Source organism: Myotis lucifugus, unplaced genomic scaffold (assembly GCF_000147115.1).
Source record: "Myotis lucifugus unplaced genomic scaffold, Myoluc2.0 scaffold_16, whole genome shotgun sequence".
Taxonomy (NCBI): Eukaryota; Metazoa; Chordata; class Mammalia; order Chiroptera; family Vespertilionidae; genus Myotis; species Myotis lucifugus.
In genome coordinates, this window is record NW_005871064.1 from 1,193,727 (window position 1) to 1,216,955 (window position 23,229).

The 23,229-nt window shown below is 45.3% G+C and overlaps 2 protein-coding genes across 2 annotated transcripts in view; both read right to left on the reverse strand.

Moving 5' to 3' along the window:
- Positions 1–5,748, reverse strand: part of ME2 (malic enzyme 2) — a 48,070-nt gene extending 42,322 nt beyond the window's left edge. The window contains exon 1 of the mRNA XM_006085083.3: positions 5,582–5,748. The gene's annotated coding sequence lies outside the window, so the exon portion shown is untranslated. The remainder of the gene's footprint in view (positions 1–5,581) is intronic.
- On the reverse strand, positions 1,578–4,973 carry LOC102426464 (ret finger protein-like 4A). The gene is made up of 2 exons (XM_006085194.1): positions 4,930–4,973; positions 1,578–2,352 (listed from the first exon to the last, which is right to left on the reverse strand). The coding sequence occupies exons 1-2, from the start codon at positions 4,971–4,973 to the stop codon at positions 1,578–1,580; spliced, it is 819 nt and encodes a 272-aa protein (XP_006085256.1).
- Positions 5,749–23,229: the final 17,481 nt, after the last annotated feature.

Consider the following 23,229-nt stretch of genomic DNA (forward strand, 5'->3'; position numbering starts at 1 on the left):
TTAATTAGACCTGCTTTCTGATGTAGCTAACTTTTTCTCGCCCAGTGAAGCACTCCAACTTCTCTTTCAGGTAATTATCAACAACACAGCAGTAAATATCAACACGAAGCAGATTATTATTGTAGATCATGCAGGGAGAACAAAGGGTAAAATATTTAGCTGCGGCAGTGTTTGACTATATTCTGTGCAGTGAGAAAACCTGAAGTCATTTTCAAGGTCCACCATTTCTTACTTCTTGTCAGTCGGGTCAAGTTTCTAAGCTTTCTAAATCTCCATTTTCTGGCTAATGAAAAGAAAATAGAATTCCATCGAGTCTCCTATCTACCTACTCCAAGACTTCTGTGAGGATCAAATGAGATGAGGCATGGGAAAACGCTTCACAGACATTTGGTTAAAGTGTAAAATGTTTGCACCTGGCTATAAAGCAAGTCGTGTTCCTGAGCTGAAGAAACTGCAAGGAGGCTAGTCTCTAGGGAGAGGAAGCTGGGTGTTGCTCTGTGATGTCATTACCCAGACAGACACTTAACATATTAGCCTTTTATATACAGTGGGGCCTTGACTTACTAGTGTCCCGACTAACGAATTTTTTGAGATAGCAGCTGTCTCTAGGCCGATTTTTTGCATTGAGTTGATAGAGTAATTTGAGTTAACGAGCTCCTTAATGAGCTCCTTAACGAGCTCGGTCTCGGAACGAATTAAACTCGTAAGTCAAGGCCCCACTGTATATTGATAGATGGAAAGAGAACTGTAAAAATGAGTGAAGTAAAAACGAAACCAAAAAAAAGGTGGAACTTCTCATTCTGAATAAATATGTAAAATCAAGCTGCTTACTTGAGAGTTTCTTGGATATTGAGATAGACCTGTAGTTTCTCCCCTGATGTGTCATTCCCAGTGCCTTGCCCTGGGGAGCAGTAGAACTCACTGAGTGCTGTTTATAAATTGGACTGGGACCGAAACTGCTAGGCCACTGGCTGCTGGAGACTACTCTCCTGGCCCCCTCCCTACCTGAGGGGAGAAAGGAGAAGGTCAATGCACTGGAGATGCAAATTAGAGAGAGGTCATGAATTGCTGCAGTGAGCACAAAGTCTGCAGTCAGACAGAGCTGAATCTGAATCTGGACTCAGCAAATAACCAGTTTGGAATCAGCTGTGTCACTCAGGCAATCCCAGATGCTCTCTGAATTGGTCTGTGACCAAATAAGAAAAACTAGGGCAATGTAATATAGTTTTTCATAACACTAAATTTGTCTTTGTTTTCATGCTGTAATTATGATGTTACCTTTTTTGGTGGTAACAATGTCCTTTATTTTATGAAAGGATGGGGATGGTAGCTTGTAGTAGTATGTATGTATGTATGTATGTATGTATGTATTTATTTATTTTTGCAAATTCAGAACACCTTTATTAGCTAATCAGATACGCAGTCCCAAACGGCACCACCGAAACCACACCGCACCCGGGAGGCCCATTTCCCGCCGACGTGACTCATTTCCACTCGGCCTTCAAGGACTCAGCACGCAGGTAGCCCGCGTCCGTGTTCCCGAGCTCCCCCGCCCCCCACCCCAGCCCGGCGGGGACTCAGGGACAGAGGGCCAGCCAGCTCTCAGCATCCCCTGTGCAATCCGCAGGCCCGAAAAAGGGGCGCAGGGGCTCCCCAGCCGAAATGGCGGGGAACGTGAACACGTGGGACCCATCGGCCACGTGGTAGAAGGAGAAGGTCCCCATCTCCACGTCCAGGAAGAGGCCCAGGCGGTGCAGGCGGGGCTGGACCATGAGCCCCAAGGCCGGCTCGGTGCCGGCGATGAACTGGTTCCCGTCCTGGCAGCTCACGGTCCAGAAGCCGAGCTCCACGGACAGGACCACCTCGTCCTGCCGGGGGGCCGACTCCCTGCAGAGGCCCAGGTTCCACTGCCGGCTGCTCCCCACGTCCACCTCCCAGTAGTGGCGACCGGAGGTGAAGTGGGGAGAGCCCAGGACACAGGGGGAGTCGTTGAATCTCCCAGGGTGGGCTCGGCGCCCCTGTGGGAGATCCCCGATGCGGACCCGCTGCAGGTCCTCGGAGATGGTGAGGTAGTTGTGGGCAGTGTCCACGTCCAAGGTCATGTCCACGTGGAACTTGCTAATCTTGGGGTCCATCTGCAGGACGGATGCCATCTGGGGCTCCATCGCCTTGGCCTTGGCCGCCAGCCTGCCCAGCACTCTGTTGGGCTTGATGTCGGCCGTCTGAGAAACCTTGGAGCAGTTGGAGCACCGCACCCCCTGGCCGCCCGGCTCCGTGGGCAGGGCGCGCAGGCACCGGTGGCAGCAGATGTAGCCGCACTTGAGGTTCACGGGGTCCTCAAAGTACGGGGTCCTCAAAGTACGTGAGGCAGACGGGGCAGCGGGCGGCTTCCTTAAAGTGCTGGGCCATGGCCGCCGCCTCTCAGACGCTAAGTCCCCTTCTGGCCTCTGGCTACTTCACTTGAAGGCTCAGCTGTGGAGTCGCTTGTAGTAGTATTTAAATAGGTTCTTACCCTTAACAGAATTAGGTTTGTGATCTTATGTCTGTTCCTAATAGCCCCCTATACAGACTTTCCTTTTTTTTTTTTTTGACTTGCCCACAAAGTCCAAAAGTCTGGGAACTACTGACTTAGAAGTCTTACTTTCTCATCAATAAAATAGGAGATGGAAAACTCTTTTGCAGAGTTGGTGTGCAGTGATGATGACATATATAAAGCGTCATCAGATAATAAAGCACCTTCAGAGCTTTACTATCATAAAAAGCTTGACTACTTGACCTGAAGGTTTATTCAATAATATCCATATCCAGGCAGTGTAGCACAATCATCAAAAGCAAGCTCTGGGATCAAACAGCTGGATTTAAATCCTGGCTTTGCCACTGCTAGCTCTGTGATCTTGAGGAAGTCAGAGTAAGTTACAATCTCATCACTCAAGTGGGGTTGATAAACAACAGGACCTACCAAATAGGGCTTTTATAAGATTTAAATTAGATAATCCATGTAATATGCTTATCACAGTGCCCTCTAAGTGCTCTATACTTCTTAACTAAGCATCGTTGTTAATATTACTAATAGGTGGCCAGAAATGCTTTCTAAATGCTTGTTAGTTTCTGCATCAACATATTCTAATGTGATGTTTTTATTAAGAGGCTATGAGGATAATCAGGGTTAATATTTATTTAAACTATTTCAAACTAAATCTCCAGGTCAAGAATGAGAATTTGGATGACATACAGATGCAAGCATCATCAAATGTCATCCTAAACAATATCTAGAAAATCAGTATTTTCATTGCTTTTGAAATTTGTTTATATTGATCAAAGGAGATATAATATACAGTCATATAATGAAAATGGTGATTTTCAAATAAAATAGCTTTTAATAAATAGTTACCTTTTTATAAAATCAAATGTAATTTTTATATTTAGTATGAATTTATTCCTCTAATATTATCCTTAATAAACTATAGGTTTTAGTGTTATTTATATTTTAAAATATGTCTAAGTTTTTCTGAAATTCACCAACATAAGTTAGAATTTATTTTAGTTTATATAAGAGTTAATTTATAAAAGAAATTCTGAAATGATACATGGGTTTTTTCCTTTATGAAATTTTAATGTGTTTTCTTATATTTAAAAAGACAAAAACATTATACACAAACACCTTCTAAGGTAGAAATCCATTAGCAGTTCTTTCACAGGAGTAACTATTGAGTGAGAGTATGTTTTAATTCTCAAGAGAATGAAGGATGTCAACAAAAGCATAGCCCAACATTTCCTATTAATGCATGGTAAAGGTTATAACAGAATTTCTGGTCTCTATGTCTAACTTTAAGTCTTTATAACTACCATAAAAATGTCAGATAGAGGTTACAAAATTAGAGCTCACAGTTGATTATTTAAATGTCCAATGTTAGAAGATATAAACTGTTTTTTTCTGTATTTCTGCAAACCATGTAACATAGCAACATGTAACAACTAGTTATAGTAGTTATACAATAGATTATATATTTATCTACCTTTTAAATATATATATATTTTTTATTGATTTTTTATAGAGAAGAAGGGAGAGGGATAGAGAGTTAGAAACATCGATCAGCTGCCTCCTGCACACCCCCTACTGGAGATATGCCCACAACCAAGGTACATGCCCTTGACCGGAATCGAACCTGGGACCCTTCTGTCCGAAGGCCGACGCTCTATCCACTGAGCCAAACCGGTTAGGGCTATCTATCTTTTGTGTAACTACTATAACTAGCATGTGTATATATGTATGTATATGTACATACGTAATTACACAATAGATTAAATATTTATATTTTGTGTAACTACTATTACTGACATGTATGTGTAGATGTATGAGTGTATATATATACACATACACGAAACTATATATGTATACATATACACATATACATATATACACACACACACACACACACACACACACACACACACAACTGTATCTTCTCTAACTTCCAGAATGCTTGGCGACTGAAGAGAAAAACTTTTGAGTAAAACATTGCCATTAGCTTTACAGGGTTATGAAGGGACTGGAGCTATTATGTTAGATTACCGGGTTTGAATGCAGGTTTTGCCCTTTAAAACCTGTAATCTTTGTAAACTGGACAGAATAACAGTACTATTTCAAAGTGTAATTTGGAGACAATTCATGTAGAAAACAATACTTGCTTCTACCATCAATTGCAAAACTGAAAGAAACAATGCTATGAAATGCTTTGCTTAGAAGTGATTGCCGCAAGTGTTAGGAAGGTAAGTCAGATATGAAATAGCTTCTGTAGGGAAGTATTTATTAGTTTGGTTAGCCTCTCCTGAAAGGGCAACACATATTTTCTAGAATTATCTTCGGAATCGAGGAAGTCAAATCCAAGACCACGAGTGGAACCACACACAAGCAACGATGGTTATCACCGGCTTGAGTCAAACACCTGCCAATCCTGGTCCACAGATGCCATTTCCTATGAATGGGCGGAACCGGCCCGATCTTAGAACTTTCTAGCCTGCAGCAAACTTCCTTCCAGCGAAGAACGAACACACACACACAGACACACACACACACACACACACGCGCACACACACGCACGCACCCGCCGAACTCATCATGAACTCACCCCTGCAGAAAAAGAGGCCAAGTTGCCAAAGAGGTTCGGAGCCTCAAAATCGGTCTGTAAAGGGCGCGGGAGGAGAGAGGGATGCTCGCGTTTGGGAGGCCACAGGGCCTCACCCCGCGCGGGAAAAGGGTCGCCCTGGGACCAGCGAGTCGAGAAACGGGGAAGTCACGCCCCCAAACCGGGCGCCGGGGAAGAGCGGTGGCCGGCCGAACTGGGGTTCCGCGACCTGGCCGCTCCCCCCGGCCCTCAGCGAACCCCTTCGCTTCACCCCGCCGCCCCAACCGCCAAGCGGGGACCTCGCCGGCCGCACGCGCGGAAGCCGGCGGCGGGTCAGGCTCGGCTTCCCGGGCCAGGCGGCAGGAGGCCGACGCCCGCTCGCCTCCCGGAGCCCCCGCCCGGCCCCGCCGCGCCGCGCCAGGCCGCCCGCAGCCGCGTGCCGCCCGGAGCCTTACCCGACGTCTCGCTCCGCGACAGGTGGTGCTGCCGGCAAAGAAGCCGCGGCCCTGCCCCCGCCCGGGCGATGATCAGCTCCGGCCCGGCCCTCCCCTTCGCCGGGTCTCCCCGAGGCAGTGCCAGCTCAGGTGCGCGGCGGCGGAGCGGCGAGCCCAGGAGCCGGCTGGCACTGAAGTAACGTAGAGAGAGGGCGGGATCCGGGAGCAGGGGGACCCGGAGGAGGGCCGGCGCCCCATGGGCGGAGACTGACGGGCACGCGGGCCAATGCGGAGGCAGGAAGTCGGCCCCGGGGGGCGGGGCTCCGCTCGGGGCGCGGCGGCCCGCGCTCTGTTCCTGCCCCGCCGCACCTTCCTGCGTGGGGACCCTCCAAGTTACTGTTTTGAGGCCCAGCGCGCGCCCTGTGGACTCGGTCCCGAGGAATGTGAGGGGGGTCGTGTAGAGTAGGAGGAGTCCGGAGATAGTGGCGACGCCCGTCGCTCGACCACAGAGTCCGAGGCTGGCTGGCTGCGGACCTCGCATCCCTGGGCGGGCGGGGTGGGGTTGTCGCTGGTGCTGGCTGCGCGGTCGCGCGAGAAGAGGCTCTGCGCGTGCGCGGGCGGGGCCGGCGCGGTCGGTGGGTACCAGCCTCCCAGCCTCGCTGGCGGAGGCGAGAGGAAGGCTGGGAGCTCGGGGCACCCTGGGCAGCTGGTGGAAGTTGGGCGAGGAGGGAGGATGGAGGAGGTGGACAGAGGTCAGGGATGGAGAGGCGCCGGAGAGGGGACCCGGGAAATGCGGAGCCTCCGCCCTGTAGGAAGCTGTCTGTTCCTGAGCGGTTCTTGTGGGTCTAGGACTCACTGTTCGCCAGACGCCACTGCTGCTGGCACCGTTATTGGCCGGTAGGGAATTTACAAATGATCCCTAGCATCACCGTCACCATAACAGATAGTCACTGTTCTCGCTCAGGACAGCAACAGAACACTAAATTGCCTTCTTGAAATGGGCCCTGGCCAGGTGGCTCAGTTGATTGGAGCACCCCCCACCCCCCACATACCAGGGTTGTGGGTTGCCAGTCAGGGCACATACAAGAATCCACCAATGAATGCATATATAAGAACAACAAATCTCTCTCTCCCTTCCTCGCAAAATCAATTAAAATTAAAAAAGAAGCAGGGACCATAACTTAATACACCTATACCCAACCACGGTTATGATATTGGGAGATATTTCTATACTCTTCACTCCTTTTTTCAGAAAATGTTATCATCAAAAATTCTTTGAGTTTGTGTACTCAAAGTATAGTGATGATAATTTAAAAATAAACATGTAATGGATAAACAAAGAGTTAAGGCAAATGGAATAAGAAAATTGGAAGTGATGGAAATGTAAAACAAAATTGAGTGGCGTTAGAGAAAAGTGACTTGTCCCGTCCTGAAGACTTGGGCAATTATGTACATCTGCAGCAGCGCTGCCAGTCGGAGGATGAAAGGGTGGGGCACGTTTGTGAACACTGTAGTTAGATGATAAAATGATAGGTATGGCTGCTCTAACCACTGCAGTTGAAGAGGGACTATAAATTAGCATGACCTACAATAACCTTGCATGCCAGAAATGGTCAAGATGCAGCAAGCTGAATGAGGGAACTTCAAATATTACATCATAAAGGCTTCATTGGTAGAGGTACAAGTATGTTTTCTTTGAAAGACAGTTTGTTCTACTTTAGAATAATTCCAAGTTGAAGGGTTGTAGAGAGCTATCATGGATGGGAATTATTTTGGTTAAATTGAGGTCAGTTCCTTCCTTAAATGAAATACCTGTTAATGTCAAGGAGGCAGACACTGCTATTTGCTATTTGGCTGGTCCACCCCATTCACTTATTTTTTTTTAATTTTTAAAAATTTATTTTTATTGATTTCAGAGAGGAAGGGAGAGATAGAAACATCAATAATGAGGGGGGGATCATTGATTGGCTGCCTCCTGCATGCCCCCCACTGGGGACCCAGCTGGAAACCCAGGCATGGGCATGTGCCCTTGACTGGAATCGAACCTGGGACCCTTCAGTCCGCAGGCCGACGCTCTATCCACTGAGCCAAACTAGCTAGGGTTCACTTGTTATTCTTAGTCACTTTGGTGGTTGGTCTGATGTGTTCAGTGACCAAGCCTGGTACCTATTTCCTACCCCCAGTTCTCTGTTGATTTGGACCTTGGTACCTTGTTTTACATGACTCCCTTTTTTACGAACATCCTTTCAGGAAGAGCCCGTGTCCTCTTTCTGGCTCAGTATTGTCTGCATAGCTGTTTTGACAACTCAACAAGGCCCAGCGAGCTACATTCTGGGCACAGAGGAGGGCACCAAGGAAGGAGCCTATAAGGAAGTCATTGGATTCACAGCTATTTCAGGGGCATTTACTGCAAAAGAAACAGCAATGCACAATGCAAATGGATCCTTGTATGTATTAATTCATGCAGTGAGGTGTGTAAAGTACCTCGCTCTAGCTTAATGAAGTTTTACATATGTAAACACCTGTGTAGACATGGTTCAAATTGAGATATAGATAATTCCATGTGCCTCTTTATCGCCTCCTCCCCCCTTAAAGCTAACGCCTTTACTGACTAATACCGGAAGCTCTAGGGGCAGGACATGGGTGTGGGTCAGTTTGTATGAGTCCTGCATCACTGGGAGTTGAGGCTGCTATCTCAGGCTTTGTCTACAGTTTGGCTGGTTCATCTGTGAAGTGGGAGGGGCCTCGAAGGGCAGGCTGCTGAGGCATACCTGGCCACGTGACTTCCCTGTAAAACCCTTTAATGAGCAGAGTTTAAAGTGGCATATATGCCAGTTATCTCAAGATGGGAACACATTCACTTACCTTTCTCAAACTCAAAGGGAGATGTGTGGAAACCTTCCATATCAATTACCATAAAAATAGAGCAGTGTTTTTTTTTTTTTAATCCAAACATCACAGTGTGTTTCCTTGAGGAAAATCCATATTATTGAGTTTCAGAGAATTACAGAAGGTCATTCTCTTTGTGAGGAAAGTGTATGTGAATAGGACTGTTGGCTTTAGGTTGACACATCATTTATAGCAAAAACAGAGTGTGCTAATCACATGTTTAGATTTACACAACTCCATCTGCCTTAGAATAGAAAACATTAATAATGAATGCTGACTGCGCCATGGGGAATTGTCCTCCAATAAACTAGGGCCATTAAAAATGCAAACTCTTTAAAAATACAAGAGAAAGTAAACAGTATATCTAAAGGCATTTGTGCTAAATACTGCAGAAGCAAAACTCCTATCCGCCTAGTGTGGAAGTGAGACATAAAAGCATTTGGTGTAGGTTAGTACTATCATTAAAAAACAATAATATTTTTGTTATTCCCAAAATGCAATGAAGTGTTAATGATGATAATTGCCTCCAAAAAGTACTAAAAATTCTTTATATAATTAAAATAAATATAACTTCTCAGGCTATCTAAAAGTGTAAACTAATACCATAATAAGCAGTGTCTTCCTTAACAAAACATTTTAAGGAAAGTCCTAGATATTTTTGTGAAGAACAAAGAATTTAATATCATAGGTTTATTAATAATAGAACTTTAACTCCTCAAGGAAAAATAACACTTTGATATTTATAGATAATACTAGAGGCCCGGTGCACGAAAATTCGTGCACTGGCGGGGGGGTGTCCCTCAGCCTGGCCTGCCCCCTCTCACAGTCTGGGTGGTCTCAGGGGATGTCCTACTGATGGCTTAGGCCCGGGAAAGTGGGCCTAAGCCACAGTCTGGCCTCCCTCTGCAGGAGGCAACCAGCCAATCAGGGGAAGGCGCTGCCCCCATCATGCCTCTGCTGCTGCCACTGCTGGCCGCCAAGGCTGCCTGAGCCTCGGCCCTCGCAGCCACTGCGGCTTCCCTGAGCCTCAACCCGGCTCTCGCTGCCTGAGCCTTGGGCCCTCACAGTGGCAGCTGCCATCCGAGGCCTGCCTGAGCCTCGGGCCAGCCCTGGCAGCAGCAGCCACCATCTGCGGCTTGCCTGAGCCGCGGACAGCCGCTGCGACTTTGTCCGGAAGGATGTCTGAAAGACGTCCACCCTAATTAGCATATTACCCTTTTATCAGTATAGATTGTACCACACTTGATTTTTCTCTAGGACTTTTAGGTAACCTGGAAAGAGTAAGGCAAAAATTTACTAGCATCATGTCATTGTAGAAATAATATTTTTTACTTATGAAAGTGACATGGTCTTGCTAAGGAAAGCCTAGGCTGCTTGGTGTTATTTATAACCAAATCCTAGTCCTGGCTCCGTTATTGTCTATAAGCCCCTAAAAGAAGACTCAAGGAACAGCAACATTGGTATTGTTAACTAGAGGCCCAGCACACGAAATTCATGCGTGGGTACGGTCCCTAGGACTGACCTGCGATCAGGGCCATCTTCCCCGGCTGTGGGCCCACCACCCACCCTCGGTTCCCCTTTTGCCATTGACTGATCGGTGCCTGACGGATGGGGGAAGGGACTGAGAGGTCAGCTGTTCCTGCCCGCTCGCAGGCCCCACCCCTGCTGTGGGTTGCCCTCTGTGTGTGGGGTGACCAATGGGGTGGCGACCTTGGCCTGACACCGCCCACATCCCCTGCCATCCATCCCCGTTCCCCGTTCGCCATCAGGCAATCAGAGCCTGCTGGCCAGGGAAAGGGACCGAGAGGTGGCCAGTGAGCCTCATAGTGACTGGTCCAGCGGTCGTTATGGTCATTCCACCTTTAGGGTCAATTTGCATATTACCCTTTTATTATATAGGAATAGAGGCCTGGTGCACGGGTGGGGACCAGCTGGCCTGCCCTGATGGGGGTCCCAGATCAGGGTGGGGCTCCCTGCTGTGGGGCGAGGCCGGCCTGGGAGAGGTGTTCTGGTCTCTGGTCATTCTAGTCGTGATGGTGTTAAGGTCGCTGGCTTTTTATATATATAGATGGTGATGATGGACGTCGGTCCTTAAGTTCGGCAAAGAAAGAATTCAGAGCCCAGAACTCTAGTGCAAGAGGAAGCTTATTTAGCAAGCAAAGCAAAGTACACTTGAAGAGAAGACTCAAGCAGACTGCTTAGAGGACTGCCTTGGCCTTTTACAAAGAAAGTCACACAGCCAGAAGAAGTGAGCCATCTGGGCTGCATGGGCTCAGGGAATAAGTTACAGAGACAAAAGAAGGGACCTTGGAGACAGGTTCAGGAGGTTAGCCTGAAATGAGCTGCTCTCCTGATTGTAAGTCTCCTGGGAACCTTTAAAGCTTAGGAGAAAACAAAGCAAAAATGCGTGCCAAGGAAAGAATGGCGGGAGGGGGGCGCAGGAGCAAGGACATGTTCCAGGGAGAGCACACACTGGGTCCTTTGTCTTAAGGGTTTTTATTTGTTTTCTAAAAACAGGAATTTTAGGGGTGAATCTCAATAGAATATTCATCAACCCTCCAGATGTGACCTTTCTGGGCCATGGCGCTAGATTAGGGGGTCATTAGTCATTGAGTTTGGTCCTGATATCAGCTATGGCAACACTCTGACTGGTTTTGCCGCTTTTCTAGGCCTAGAACTGAAATACAACTGAGGCCTAGATGTTATTCTACTTTGACCAAGACTCTGTCGTTGTGGTCAACATACCTGAGGCTTTGTTCCTAAGATGATTTGAAGTTGATCTGAATCTCATTGTCTTAATGCTTAAGGGAGTAGTTGTGTAAGGGAGAAGGAGGCAGGTGAGTCAGGGTGCTGGATGGGGCCCGTTTGAATCAGCTATCTGCCTGTTTCCCCATTCCACTTGCCAAGGAATTTGTCAGAAAAATAAAATCTGGGCCCTGGCCAGGTAGCTTAGTTAATGAGAGCATCTCCTAATACACCAAGGTTATAGGTTTGATCCCTGGTCAGGACACATACAAGAATCAACCAATGACCCTGGCCATTGTGGCTCAGTTGTGGCTCAGTTGGTTGGAGTGTCATCTCATACACCGAAAGGTCACTGGCTCAATTCCTGGTCAGAGCACATACCTAAGGTACTGATTCAGTCCCTGGTTGGGGCACGTATGAGAAGCAACCAATTGATGTTTCTCTCTCTCATCGATGTTTCTCCCTCCTCTCTCTAAAATCAAAGTGTAAAAAATAAATTCAGCCAATGAATGCATAAATAAATGGAACAACAAATCCATGTCTCTCCCTTTTCCTCAAAAATTTAAAATAAAAATTTTTAAAAAAGAAAGAAAAATGAAATCTGGGTCCCCACCCCAGAGCTACTGCATCGGAATCCACCATGCCCAGGTGTTCCGTGCACATAAATTTTGAGAAGCATGGAGGAACCCTGAAGTTCTAGATGCTGTGAACTCATGCTGCTGTGATTGGATTCTTATTTACATACTTTCTTTACCTTCACAAAGTTCTGTGCCAAGGCAAACATAGTTCTTTTTCCCTTCCCTCTCTGAGAATGTTATGCTTAAACCATGAGCAATACAATTTTATTGTTCATTCACCAGATGTGTAGTTATGAACTAGGCACTGGACAGAACATTTCACCAAAATCTCTGGCTGATGCCTGGAAAAAAATAAACCCCAGGAATATTTGCCTTGGTCACTCAACTAGTGTTCCTGGTATCTTGAGCATAATTCTACATACGGGTCCTTAAATAGACTCTACAGGATCCGTAGTTCTCAGACTACATAAGCTACCTCTGTGATTCTATCTCTTGGGGGCAGTACAGGGACATTTTTCTATGAAGTGTTCAAGATTTCTTTGCCAAGAGAGTAGCTATAACAGATACAGTAATTTATGGGAGGCTGAATTGATAAATTGGCTTTGATTATCCAACATATTTTCCTAGTGAGCAATAAATGAGGGGTTCCTTGGGACATGAGCTATCGGAACTCTAAAAACAGCTTTGACATTTTTAAGGAAAATTTAGGATCTTTTAAGTCAACAAGATGTGGTCTAACCACAAAAGAAATCTTCCAGATGTTCCTTTCCTCCCCAAACTGTTTCACTTTAGACTTGCTAGCATTCTGAAGTGCCTCCCCAAGTGCCTCACCTCCCACACCGAGCTGCGCTTCTAGGCTGGGAATTTGTCCAGATGTTCTTTCCAGGGCCATTGGTTGCAGTAGGAATGTCTGGGGACCCCAGCACCTCCCTGGAGGTTTGGCTCAAATCCCATGGTTCACATGGAGACTTGGCCACCTTGGAGTCTGTGCCAGCTACAATTAATCGGGAGCATTCTGATCTAACAGGCCTCCAAAGGGAAGTAAAATATCTTTCCTTCCTTACACTGGAACCAAAATTATATTGCATAGACAAACATGGGATAAATGATTTGCCCTAAACAACACAATCTTGCAAAAACTATATGTGGATTCCAACTTACTAAGGACACCAAACGGTGCAAACAGAGTCTGTTGTTCATATCGTTATGCCTGCAAATAGAAATGATGAACCATAAGCTTTGTTTATAAAATGCCAGGTCAGGGCTTCTTAATCTTTCTGTGCAATGAACCCCATTGGCAGTCGGGTAAGACTACAGAATGGGTTTTTAAGTGCATAAAACAGAATACAAAGAATAACCGAATAATCCAATTATGACATAAAGTTATCAAAAATATGTTTAAGCCCCAAATTTCTGGTGTAATAATGCACGTGCTTCTTTATAATGCATGTAATCAAATTCTAATGGCATATATAATAACTAGTAGTGATGGGTATAAAGGCAATTTCAAAGTTTCTGCAACCACTATAAGGTGATATGAAAAATCCGTGATTTCGTTAATTCTAGAGGTTTGTTGCCTAAGTTCATAATGGAAGAAAAATACTAAATTCCAGTTAGAGATCAATGAATATAAATATACGTTTCTCAATCCAAGTTCACATACTCCCTGTACTAGGCTATCTGTTTTTATCTAAGTTCAAATAAGAACCTAGATCTACCTAGTGGCAGGTCCAACTTTTGATACTGAAAATTTTTGTTAGATCTTCAATTTCAAGGCTATGTGGAGACCTTCTCTGTCAATAGGTCTTTGTGACTTTCGGTAGAGTCTACTGCATTTCAACTTACTAACTTTTGCTTGGACCAGAGTTACCTGGGCTTTTCTGTCACCTGGTGACTCAGCTTTCTGACACAAATGCAAGTTTGCCTCATTAGCATTACAGTGGTTGCTTTCAAGTTGAAAATGGGCCAAATTTCCAAACCTCCAAGGTTTACAACTTAGAAAAGTTCTCTTAGTCATCTCTGTTCCTTGTTAAGAGGAATTTGTTCATGATCTCCTTGTGCCAGGGGCAAATGCTGTTAGGTGAGTTAAGAAAACAACTTATTACAGCACTAGAGGCCCCGGGCACAACATTCATGCACTGAGGGAGGTGGGGGTGTTTCCTCAGCCCGGCCTGCGCCCTTTAGCAGTTCGGGAGCCCCTGGGGGGAGCAGGCCTAAGCCATCAGTCGGACATCCTTAGTGCTGCCACGGAGGCAGGAGAGGCTCCCGCCACCACAGCTGCACTCGCCCGCCATCAGCCCAGCTTGTGGCTGAGCAGCGCTCCCCTTGTGGGAGCACACTGGCCACCAGGGGGTAGCTCCTGCATTGAGCGTCTTCCCCCTGGTGGTCAGTGCGCATCATAGTGACTGATCATTCCACTATTTGGTCATTACCCTTTTATTATATAGGATTCTTATTCTTGGAGTATTTGTTCTAGAATACATTTTTGAAAGCCTATCATGAGGATTTTTAAAAAAGCATTTTACATCTTTTCTTGGTAGAACAATGTATTTTAACTCAGTTAGTTGAGAACCAAAAGGTCACTGGTTTGATTCCCCATCAGGGCACACATACAGGTTGTGGATTTGGTCCCTGGAGTACATACAGGAGGCAACCATCAATGTTTCTCTCTCTCTCTCTCTCTCTCTCTCTCTCTCTCTCTCTCTCTCTCTCAAAAATCAATACAAACATTTTAAAAAGAAAAAATTATTGTATATTTTTATATTTCATTCACATTATCTGAATAGGCATGAAAAGCAACAGTGATCTTTGTGTAAGTTTGGAGAAGGAATAGAATTTTATTTCATGCCAGCTGTGAAAATTACATTCAAAAGACATTATGCCAATAGGGAGAAAATGGCAATTGAAGTGTTCTGCCACGAATTCAGCCCATTCTGTTCTTATTCGGGCAGAAAGGAGAAGTGAGAAGAAAATAGGAGAAGGAACGTTCTGGGGCTCTTTTTACTTTGCCCAATGGGAGGGCTTGCCTCACCTCCATGTTGCCCTTTCAACAAAGAGCCTGCAGCTCTGCTGTCTCCTATGAAACCAGTCCCTTCTTCATCTCATACAATTTGGCTTCCATCTCCACAACTTTATTAAAATTGTGCCAAACCTCCTCTTTTTTTGATGGAATTCAACCCTTTTTCCAGTCCCTAACTTCCTTATCCTTTCAATAAAATTTGACCTAACTGACCCTCCCCTCCTTCTTGAAACGCTTCCTTCCGTTTCCCTGGCTCAGAACTTCTCTGGTCTCTGTCCCCACCTTGGATATCTCCTCTTCCTCCTGCTCCATAAAGAAGGGTGATGCCCAAAGTCCAATCCTAGACATAATCTGTTGGATCGTTTGATAGCCTCTGCCTGTAGTGTACACCCTGACAGTTGTTTTTTCTCTTTTTTGTAATGCAAGTGCCTGACTTCAGCTTGGATTGCCATGGCACTCACTCCAAGAGGCGCCCACTTCAAGGTGACTATCTGGAATACAACATCACCAGCGACACAACCAGATAAAGAGCCTCTCCCCACGGAGGCTCCTTGGTTTCAGAGATCTTGGTTGATTTCAATAACTGACCAATTGGGCCATTTATCTCCACCCACACACTTTACATTCCCACTCTTATGTCTTAAATTCATCAATAAAGAGTGAGCCCAGGAAATTGTGGGCTCTCAACATCATTTTTAAAGTCACTCCCTAGACCTCACCTCTTCCTTTGTTCCCTAGTCCTAAGGGTGAGAGTGGCTTCCTGCAGTTACTGCTCTGAGCTACCTCAACATTCTCCTTCACATTTTTTTTCAGTTTTCCAATGTTTTCTGTAACCAATTCTCTGTATCAAACCCTTTTCTTTGAAAGGCAGTGTCTGTTTTTTCTGGTTGGACCTTGACTGAAGCAGACCCCTAGGGCAGTCGGAGGGAGAGGAGACAAAGAAGGAGGGGTACAAAGAGAACTGGCAGTGAAAATGGGACGGTGTCTCAGGAAACAGTGTAGCGGAGAGCAGAGAAGGAGGAAACGATAGACTTTTAAAAACTGAGCAACCCATGGCTCAGTGGTTGAGCATCAATCTATGAACCAGGAGGTCTTGGTTTGATTCCCGGTTAGGGCACATGCCCGGGTTGTGGGCTTGATCCCCGGTGTGGGACATGTAGGAAGCAACTGGTCAATGATTCTCTCTCATCATTGATGTTTCTATCTCTCTCTCCTTCTCCCTTCCTCTCTGAAATCAATTTAAAAATATTTTTAAAAAACTGAGCAGATGATATCAGCCAGTGATACTACTACTGGGTGTATATCCAAAAGAATGAAAGCAGGGTCCGAAAGAGCAACATTATTCACAATAGCCAGAGGTGGAAGCAACCCAAGTGTCCATTAACAGATGAATAGATAAACAACATGTGGTATATACATAAAATGAAATACTATTCAGCCTTAAAAAAGAAGGGAATTCTGACATGCTACAACATAGATGAACCTTGAAATACGCAGTCCAAAAAAGATGAATACTGTATAATTTCGCTTATAGAAGGTTTCTAGAGTAGTCGAACTCATAGAGACAAAGTAGAATGGTGGTTGCAGGGGCGGAGGGAAGTGGGGAGTTGTTTAATGAGAACCGAGTTTCAGTTCTGTAAGATGGTTGCACAACAATGTGAACACACTTAACACTATTGAACTTCACTTAAAAATGGTCAGACGGTAAATTTTATGTGGCGTGTATTTTACTACAATTAAAAATAAAAATCGAGCAGAGAAGTCCAGGAAGATAAAAATTATCTGTGTCATTTAGGAAGGCATTTAAGATCTTAGGAATGTAGTTTCATTAGCTGGTTGGAAGTCAGACTGCAGTGGGCTGAGGGGCAAGGGCAAGGTGAGTAAGTTGAGACCAGGATTCTCTTTTGGGAAGTTTGGATAAGCAGGGGAGATAAGTTGGGCAAGGGCTACGGGCCTGTGAAGTCAAAGAAGAGAGGTTGGAGCATGTTAAGAGAGAGGACATACAGTGCTAGGAAGGAACAGAGTCCTGAGGAAGCAGGGAAGGGTGGGGCCTAGCCTTGGGCAGAAGGGACAGCTGATTCTCCATCGTGGGAGGAAAAGCAGTAAGGAAGGGAGTAGGCCTCGATGGGAGGGTGATGGGGAGAGCATGATCTGGAGGATTTTTCTGTGATATAGGAGGCAACAGAAAGGGACCCCAAGAAGGAAAGGATTGAGAGAGGTGCTGAGGAGCTAGGCGAGGTTGGAGATCCTGGATAAGTGTTCTCTACAAGACTGAGAAAATTTTCTCTGGCAACTAAGTAAGCGTGAAGACAGAGTATAACACTGAGCCAGGCTTGGGGTGTTGTTTGAGAGGTGCTACAGAGGGATGGGCTGCAAGGGAATCAGAGGTGCTGGTAAGAACAGAATGTAGATGACCAGCCAAGGAGTCTAGGGTCATTCCGGGAGATGGAGAAACCTGGAAGAACTCATAAAAAATTGGAAGAAAATAAAAAGATCCAGGGACTGATATTTCAAAAAAGTCAAAGGCATTTGCAAGGGGAACTAGAAAACTGGAAACCTGGGCGGCTGGGGAGTCATAGATAGAAAATAGGGTACTGGGTGAAGCAGTTGCCCGAGATGGCAGGACAGTGTGTCCAGGAGGAGAAATGCACTGGAGGTCACACTGGAGGTCACAGGCTCTGTGTGAGTTGGGATGGAAAGAAGACTGAGCCAGGTCAGTACAGAATGTCCCCAATGGGCTGTCCCACCATAGCTCATATCTGTGGGTCCAAAACCAAACTCAGCGTATTTCCCTATTGTGGGCCCCTCCTCCCAAATGTGCCCTTTCTGTAAATGCCACCTCTCTAGATTCATGTCATGAAGAGGACATGAGACTGGGAGGAAAGACAGCTGGATTCAAATTCTGCTCTACAATTTCCTAGCCATCAACCATGATGATTCTCTCAATATTCCCTATAACACTCATCTCTGCAGGGTTGTTCTGAAGAACAAATTAAATGAGCATCTGAAAGCACCCAAGTGTATAACCAGGAATATAATAGGTGTTCACTAGACATCGATGGAATCTGAACGTGATTTTTCCTTCACTCCCTATAATGAATTTAACACCAAGTCTCAATTTTTGTTCTTTACATGGCCAGATCCCATTGTTTATTAATCAGCACCTGGATGGGGTGACTCACCAACCACTTAGAGAACCAGCACCCCTGGGCTCTCAGCACACACCCTTCTCCCAACTTTGCAATGTTCTACATCTAATCTCTGCCCTCATTTGCTGGGGACCTTCAGTCTGTTCCTCACTCATCTGGTTTCATTTCTTCCTATGACTCACAGGGAATACAAGAGTTGGTTCTTATGTAAAGTGCCAGGTAGGCACTATGCCATTATCTCATATAGAATTCGCTTGGATTTGCAATTAAAACTCATCCCTGTATAGTTTAACCTCTGGACTGAGAATGTAATTATATGATAAATGATTAACATAATTTCCTGGAAAAATGTACCCAGATTAAAAAACTTTATAGCTTGATGTTGACTCTTTTTTTAAGAAAAACAACAACAAACTTTATTGTTGAAAGTATTACATATGTCCTCTTTTCCCCCCCCTTTGATGCCTTCTAGCGCCAACCCGAGCGCCCCCCGCCCCCTCCCCCCAGGTTGAAGCTCTTTAGTCAACAAAAGTTGTTGACTAAACCTACCACTAGCATATTAATAGATTTCCTAGAAGAGTTGTTAGGGGCAGGAGGAATAAGTAGAACAGTGGGACTAGCTATAGTTATAAGAAATATTAATCATGCTCTGTTAACCTTGATTGTTTTGTTTTGATTAAAGAAAGCACATTCTGACCTGGCTGGGAGTTGTACACCCTAAGACCTGGGACTTAACCTTGAAATGCTGTCCACTCTTCTGATCTGAGAACTGCTTCTCATCATGGAAAGATTAACAACCTTGTTGCCGAAACAATGGAGGAGGCACCCAGCCCTTTGCAACCTCCAGCCCCAATTGCTTGTAATCTGTAACCATTATATCCATTCTTGTTGTTTTTGCCTACTTCTCCATGCCTGTAATCTTTGCCCTTCTACCCAATATAAGCAACTTGTTTCTTGGGGGGCAGGGGGAGCAGAGCAGATTTTTGTGGATGACCTGCTGCTCTCCCATACTGCTGGCAATATTGGAAAATAAATGCTCATATACGATTTAACCCTGTCTCTGCTTAATTGGCTCAAGTAGTGACAGGCAGCCCAGACCCATTCGCTGTCTGGTTTCAGAGTGATTAAGTTCATTTCAACTTAATTTGGCTTTGGTAGCAACCCTTGGATGAGAAGGGAAAGAGGAGGGGAACTCTGGCTTCACCCTTGGACTTTGCCACAACGATGGGAGGAGAACCCAGCATCTGAGTTCGCCCAGGAAAGAAAGAGCCCTTGGGGCAGGGTAGGAGGAAGGTCATGTGGACTCCTGAACCTGGGAGACAGATTATGTTTATCAAGGACCGAGAAACTTTGGCGCGTAGGAAGGTGGAGGGTTCCATTCTGAGGTGCTGGCTCTTTGAAGACAGCTCTTCCCTGGGGAGCCAGGTCTGGGCTGATGGGGCTCAATGGTCGAAACCAACCTAACATCCAATGAAAATAACATCTAAGTAGGGAAGGGTGGTCCGATAGGCAGTATGTGGGTGACATGACCTTTCTTCCAACGAGAGACAGAAGGTTCTGATCAATGCTCCTGCTGACTCGGGCTAAGTTACTTGTCAAGGCAGCGTCCTGGGTTAGGGAGAAACAGCCTGGCACTGTGAGCCCTGGTGTCGGCTTCTTGAAGAAATCATTTGACTGAACAAGATGTTCCGGTGATTTAGTTGTAGGACCAAATCTGCCCATTTGCAGTGGAGAAAAGTTGGTAACTTACTTATCTGATTGCTCTGAGAGAGACAGTGCTTACATTTTAGGAAGGAATGACATTGGCTTCTTGGAGTTTAACCTGCCTGTGGCTATTGCCTATGCTTAGCTCTGACTTCTTGAAGGATAGCAAGTAAACCCATTCAGCTGGCCTGGAAAAGCAAAGGTGAGAAAAAGGAAGTCAGGCTGTGAAGTAAAGTATCACCCATAAAGATCACATGATCCCAGGCCCATCCCCTTCCTCCTCTAGCTGCTTATTTGTTTAGACACAATCCCTTGGCTTTTTAAAAGATGTTTTTATTGATTTTAGTGAGGAGGGGGGAGGGGGAGAGAGCTAGAAGCATCAATGATGAGAGAGAATCATTGACCAGCTCCCTCCTGCACATCCCACACTGGGGATTGAGACTGCAACCCTGGCATGTGCCCTGACTGGGAATCAAACCATGACCTCATGGTTCAAGGGTTGATGCTCAACCACTGAGCCACACTGGCTGGGCTCCCTTAGCTTTTAATTCATCTCTCTTTCCTCTTCTACTTCCTCACTTTCTTTTGAATACTCCCGTAAAGGACTTTTCCCTGTAGGAAGGCCTCTCCTTTATGTGACAGACTTCTTTTTTTCTTCTGCCCTTGCTTCATTCTAGCCTCTATGTACTGAGAAGCCATTTCCTGTAGGATCCTCTGCTAAAAGTGTCTGGTTCCATATGATGTCTAAAGACATAGTTCCTTTACAATCCCGTAGAAGAAATAAGATTTTTACATATTGTACCATGACCAAAAAGTGGAAGAAACTGGAAAGTGCCATAGGCCAGGGTCAAACCGAGGAAATACAACAGAAGGCAGATTGCTTCTGACTAGGGAGGTGAAGAAGACTTCCTGGAGGAAGAGACATTTGCATTGAGCCATAATAATGGGGACCATTTAACCAGTTAACTGCCACCATATTTTGAATTTAATTAAAAAAGGTCCGCCGCTTGCATCTATAGACGCTTATGGTGTACAGATGGTTAAACATGGAGAAACGAAGCCTTATATCAATACTACATCAAATGTATACACTAGGCTGCCTTCATGTCTCATTCCAGGGTCCATAAAGCACTGACATGGGATTTGTAAAAGGGAAGCTAGTGGGAAATAAGCATTTTTAAGCATAGCCAGCTGCTAGTGTTTGAATCCCACCTTAAGAATCAGAGATCTGGCCCAGCCGGTGTGGCTCAGTAGTTGAGCATCAGCCTATGAACCAAGAGGTCAGGATTCCCTGTCAGTGTTCGATTCCCGGTCAGGGCACATGCCGGAGTTTTGGGCTCAATCCCCAGCGTGGGGCATGCAGGAGGCAGCCGATCAATGACTCTCTCATCATTGATGTTTCTATCTCCCTCTCCCTCTCCCTTCCTCTCTGAAGTCAATAAAAATATATTTTTTAAATTAAGAAAAGAATCAGAGATCTGCCCAGTGACAGCTGTCAGTTTGGATAACTGATGGGGTAGTAGAAAGAATGCAAACATTTTTTTGACTATCCTTACTTCTAATTTAATCTAATTCCAATGCTGAAATTTTAGATTTCATAATATTTATAGGTGATAAAAAGGTGGATTTACTTACGTCCCTGTGTTTCAGAAGGGGGAGCTGGGTCTACTCCACCCTAGTTCAAACATAGGGAAAAAGATGACCACTGATATCAAGTTGTGACCAAGTTTTCACTAGTCTGGGGTAGAATGACCAAAAAAAAAAAAAAAATGATGGTTGCAATGCAATCTTTTTTTTTTTTTAACTAAACTAAATGTATTAAATATAAAAATTATCTTTTATCTAGAAATTAAATTTCTGGTCTTAAACTGGCTTGTTAAAATGACATGATGCCAATGGTTGGTAGTAAAAATTTAAAACCCCCTCTTTTCTTGTCAAAATAAAAGGCTGCTAACCCTATGAAGAGCCACTGGAGATAAGGGAAGTTTGCTGGTCTATGAAAGCTTAAAAGCAAATGCTCAAACTAATAATTTTCTGGTTTTCGGAGCAGAGAGTGGATTTTTGCATACAGAATAAAATAACGCCAGAAGTGAAGGGAACATAGAGCTTATCTAGTTTGTGCAATTTCCTCATTTTCAGAGGAGGAATTTGAGGCCCAGAAATGTCAACTGCTTGTTCAATGTCACTGGTCCTTTTGTTTGTATATTTTTAAGTGATCCTATATATAGTGTTTCTGATTCGTATGTAAGCACACATGATAAAAAAAAAATATCAATGAGCTCTTATGAGACAGGTATTTATCATAACCTCAAATTATGCTTAGAAAACTCTAAGAAAGTTCTATATCCAAGCACGTCTGTGCTACTATTTCTAAGTACCCACAAAAGAATTCTTTTATTGTTTTGCACTCAAGAAGTGTGAGCCGAGAAAGGGCACCAGAATGTTATTGGACCTCAGTCCAGCAGCCTTGGTACTTGAGTTTGGCAAAGAAAGAATTCAAAGCCAAGGGACTCAAATGATAAGAGAAAGTTTATGCAGAAGGTCACAGGGCTAGAGACGGTGAGCCAGCTGGGCTGCGTGGGCTCAGGAAAGGAGTTACGGAGCAAAAGAAGGGCCCTTGGAGCTCAGGAAAAAGAAAGGCAGTAAGGATACCCCTTGGGAAGGAGTGGGGGAAAGGTGCTGGGTGTGAGTTCGAGCAGAGCGTGAAGACATGCACCCCGGGGAAAGAAGGGGGTTGGGGGAAAGAAGGGGGTTGGGGGGAAGGCACCTGTGCTCAAGAGAGAGAAAGAGCATTTGCTGAGTCCTTTGTCTGGAGGTTTTTTTTCTTTTTCTTTTAATCCTCACCCAAGGATATTTTCCCATTGATTTTTAGAGAGAGTGGAAGAGAGAGGGAAAGACAGAGAAATATCCATGTGAGAGAAACACATTGATTGGCTGCCTCCTGCACACACCCTGACCATGGCCAAGGCTGGGGAGGAGCCTGCAACCGAGGTACATGCTCTCGATTGGAATCAAATCCGGGACCCTTCAAGTCTGCAGGCCGACGCTCTATCCACTGAACCAAACCAGCTGGGGCTGTCTTGAGGGTTTTAATCTGGAAGTCTCAGGGGAGGAGCTCAATAGAATATTCATCCCTCAGGGTCGTGGTCTCTACTGTTTGGTCAGTGCCAGGGCAGGGGGTCACTAGTCATTGCATCTGGGCTTGATGTCAGCCTTGACATTGCTCTGTCTGGTTTTGCTGCTTTTCTGGGCCTGGAGCTGAAACACAACTGAGGCCTAAATGTCATCTCTAGTTTGATCAAAATGCTGGCTCAGTCTGTGGTGAGCAGATTGGAGGCTTTGGTCAGAACATCATTGTTTTGAGGGCCTAATGCTTAGGAGAGTGGTTGTGCAAGGACTTGTATGGGAGTCATACAAGGCTATTCTCTAGCCCCCTTGTTCCTCCTCTAAGGTGCTCTATCACTGGCTAGCGACATGCCAAGGAAGGGAAGGTGGGGGGGGAGGGGGCGGTCTGAACCGCACGACCAGCGAAATGCTAGTAGATGAAAGGTCACCCTCAGGGGGAGGTCCATGTTTTCCCATTGC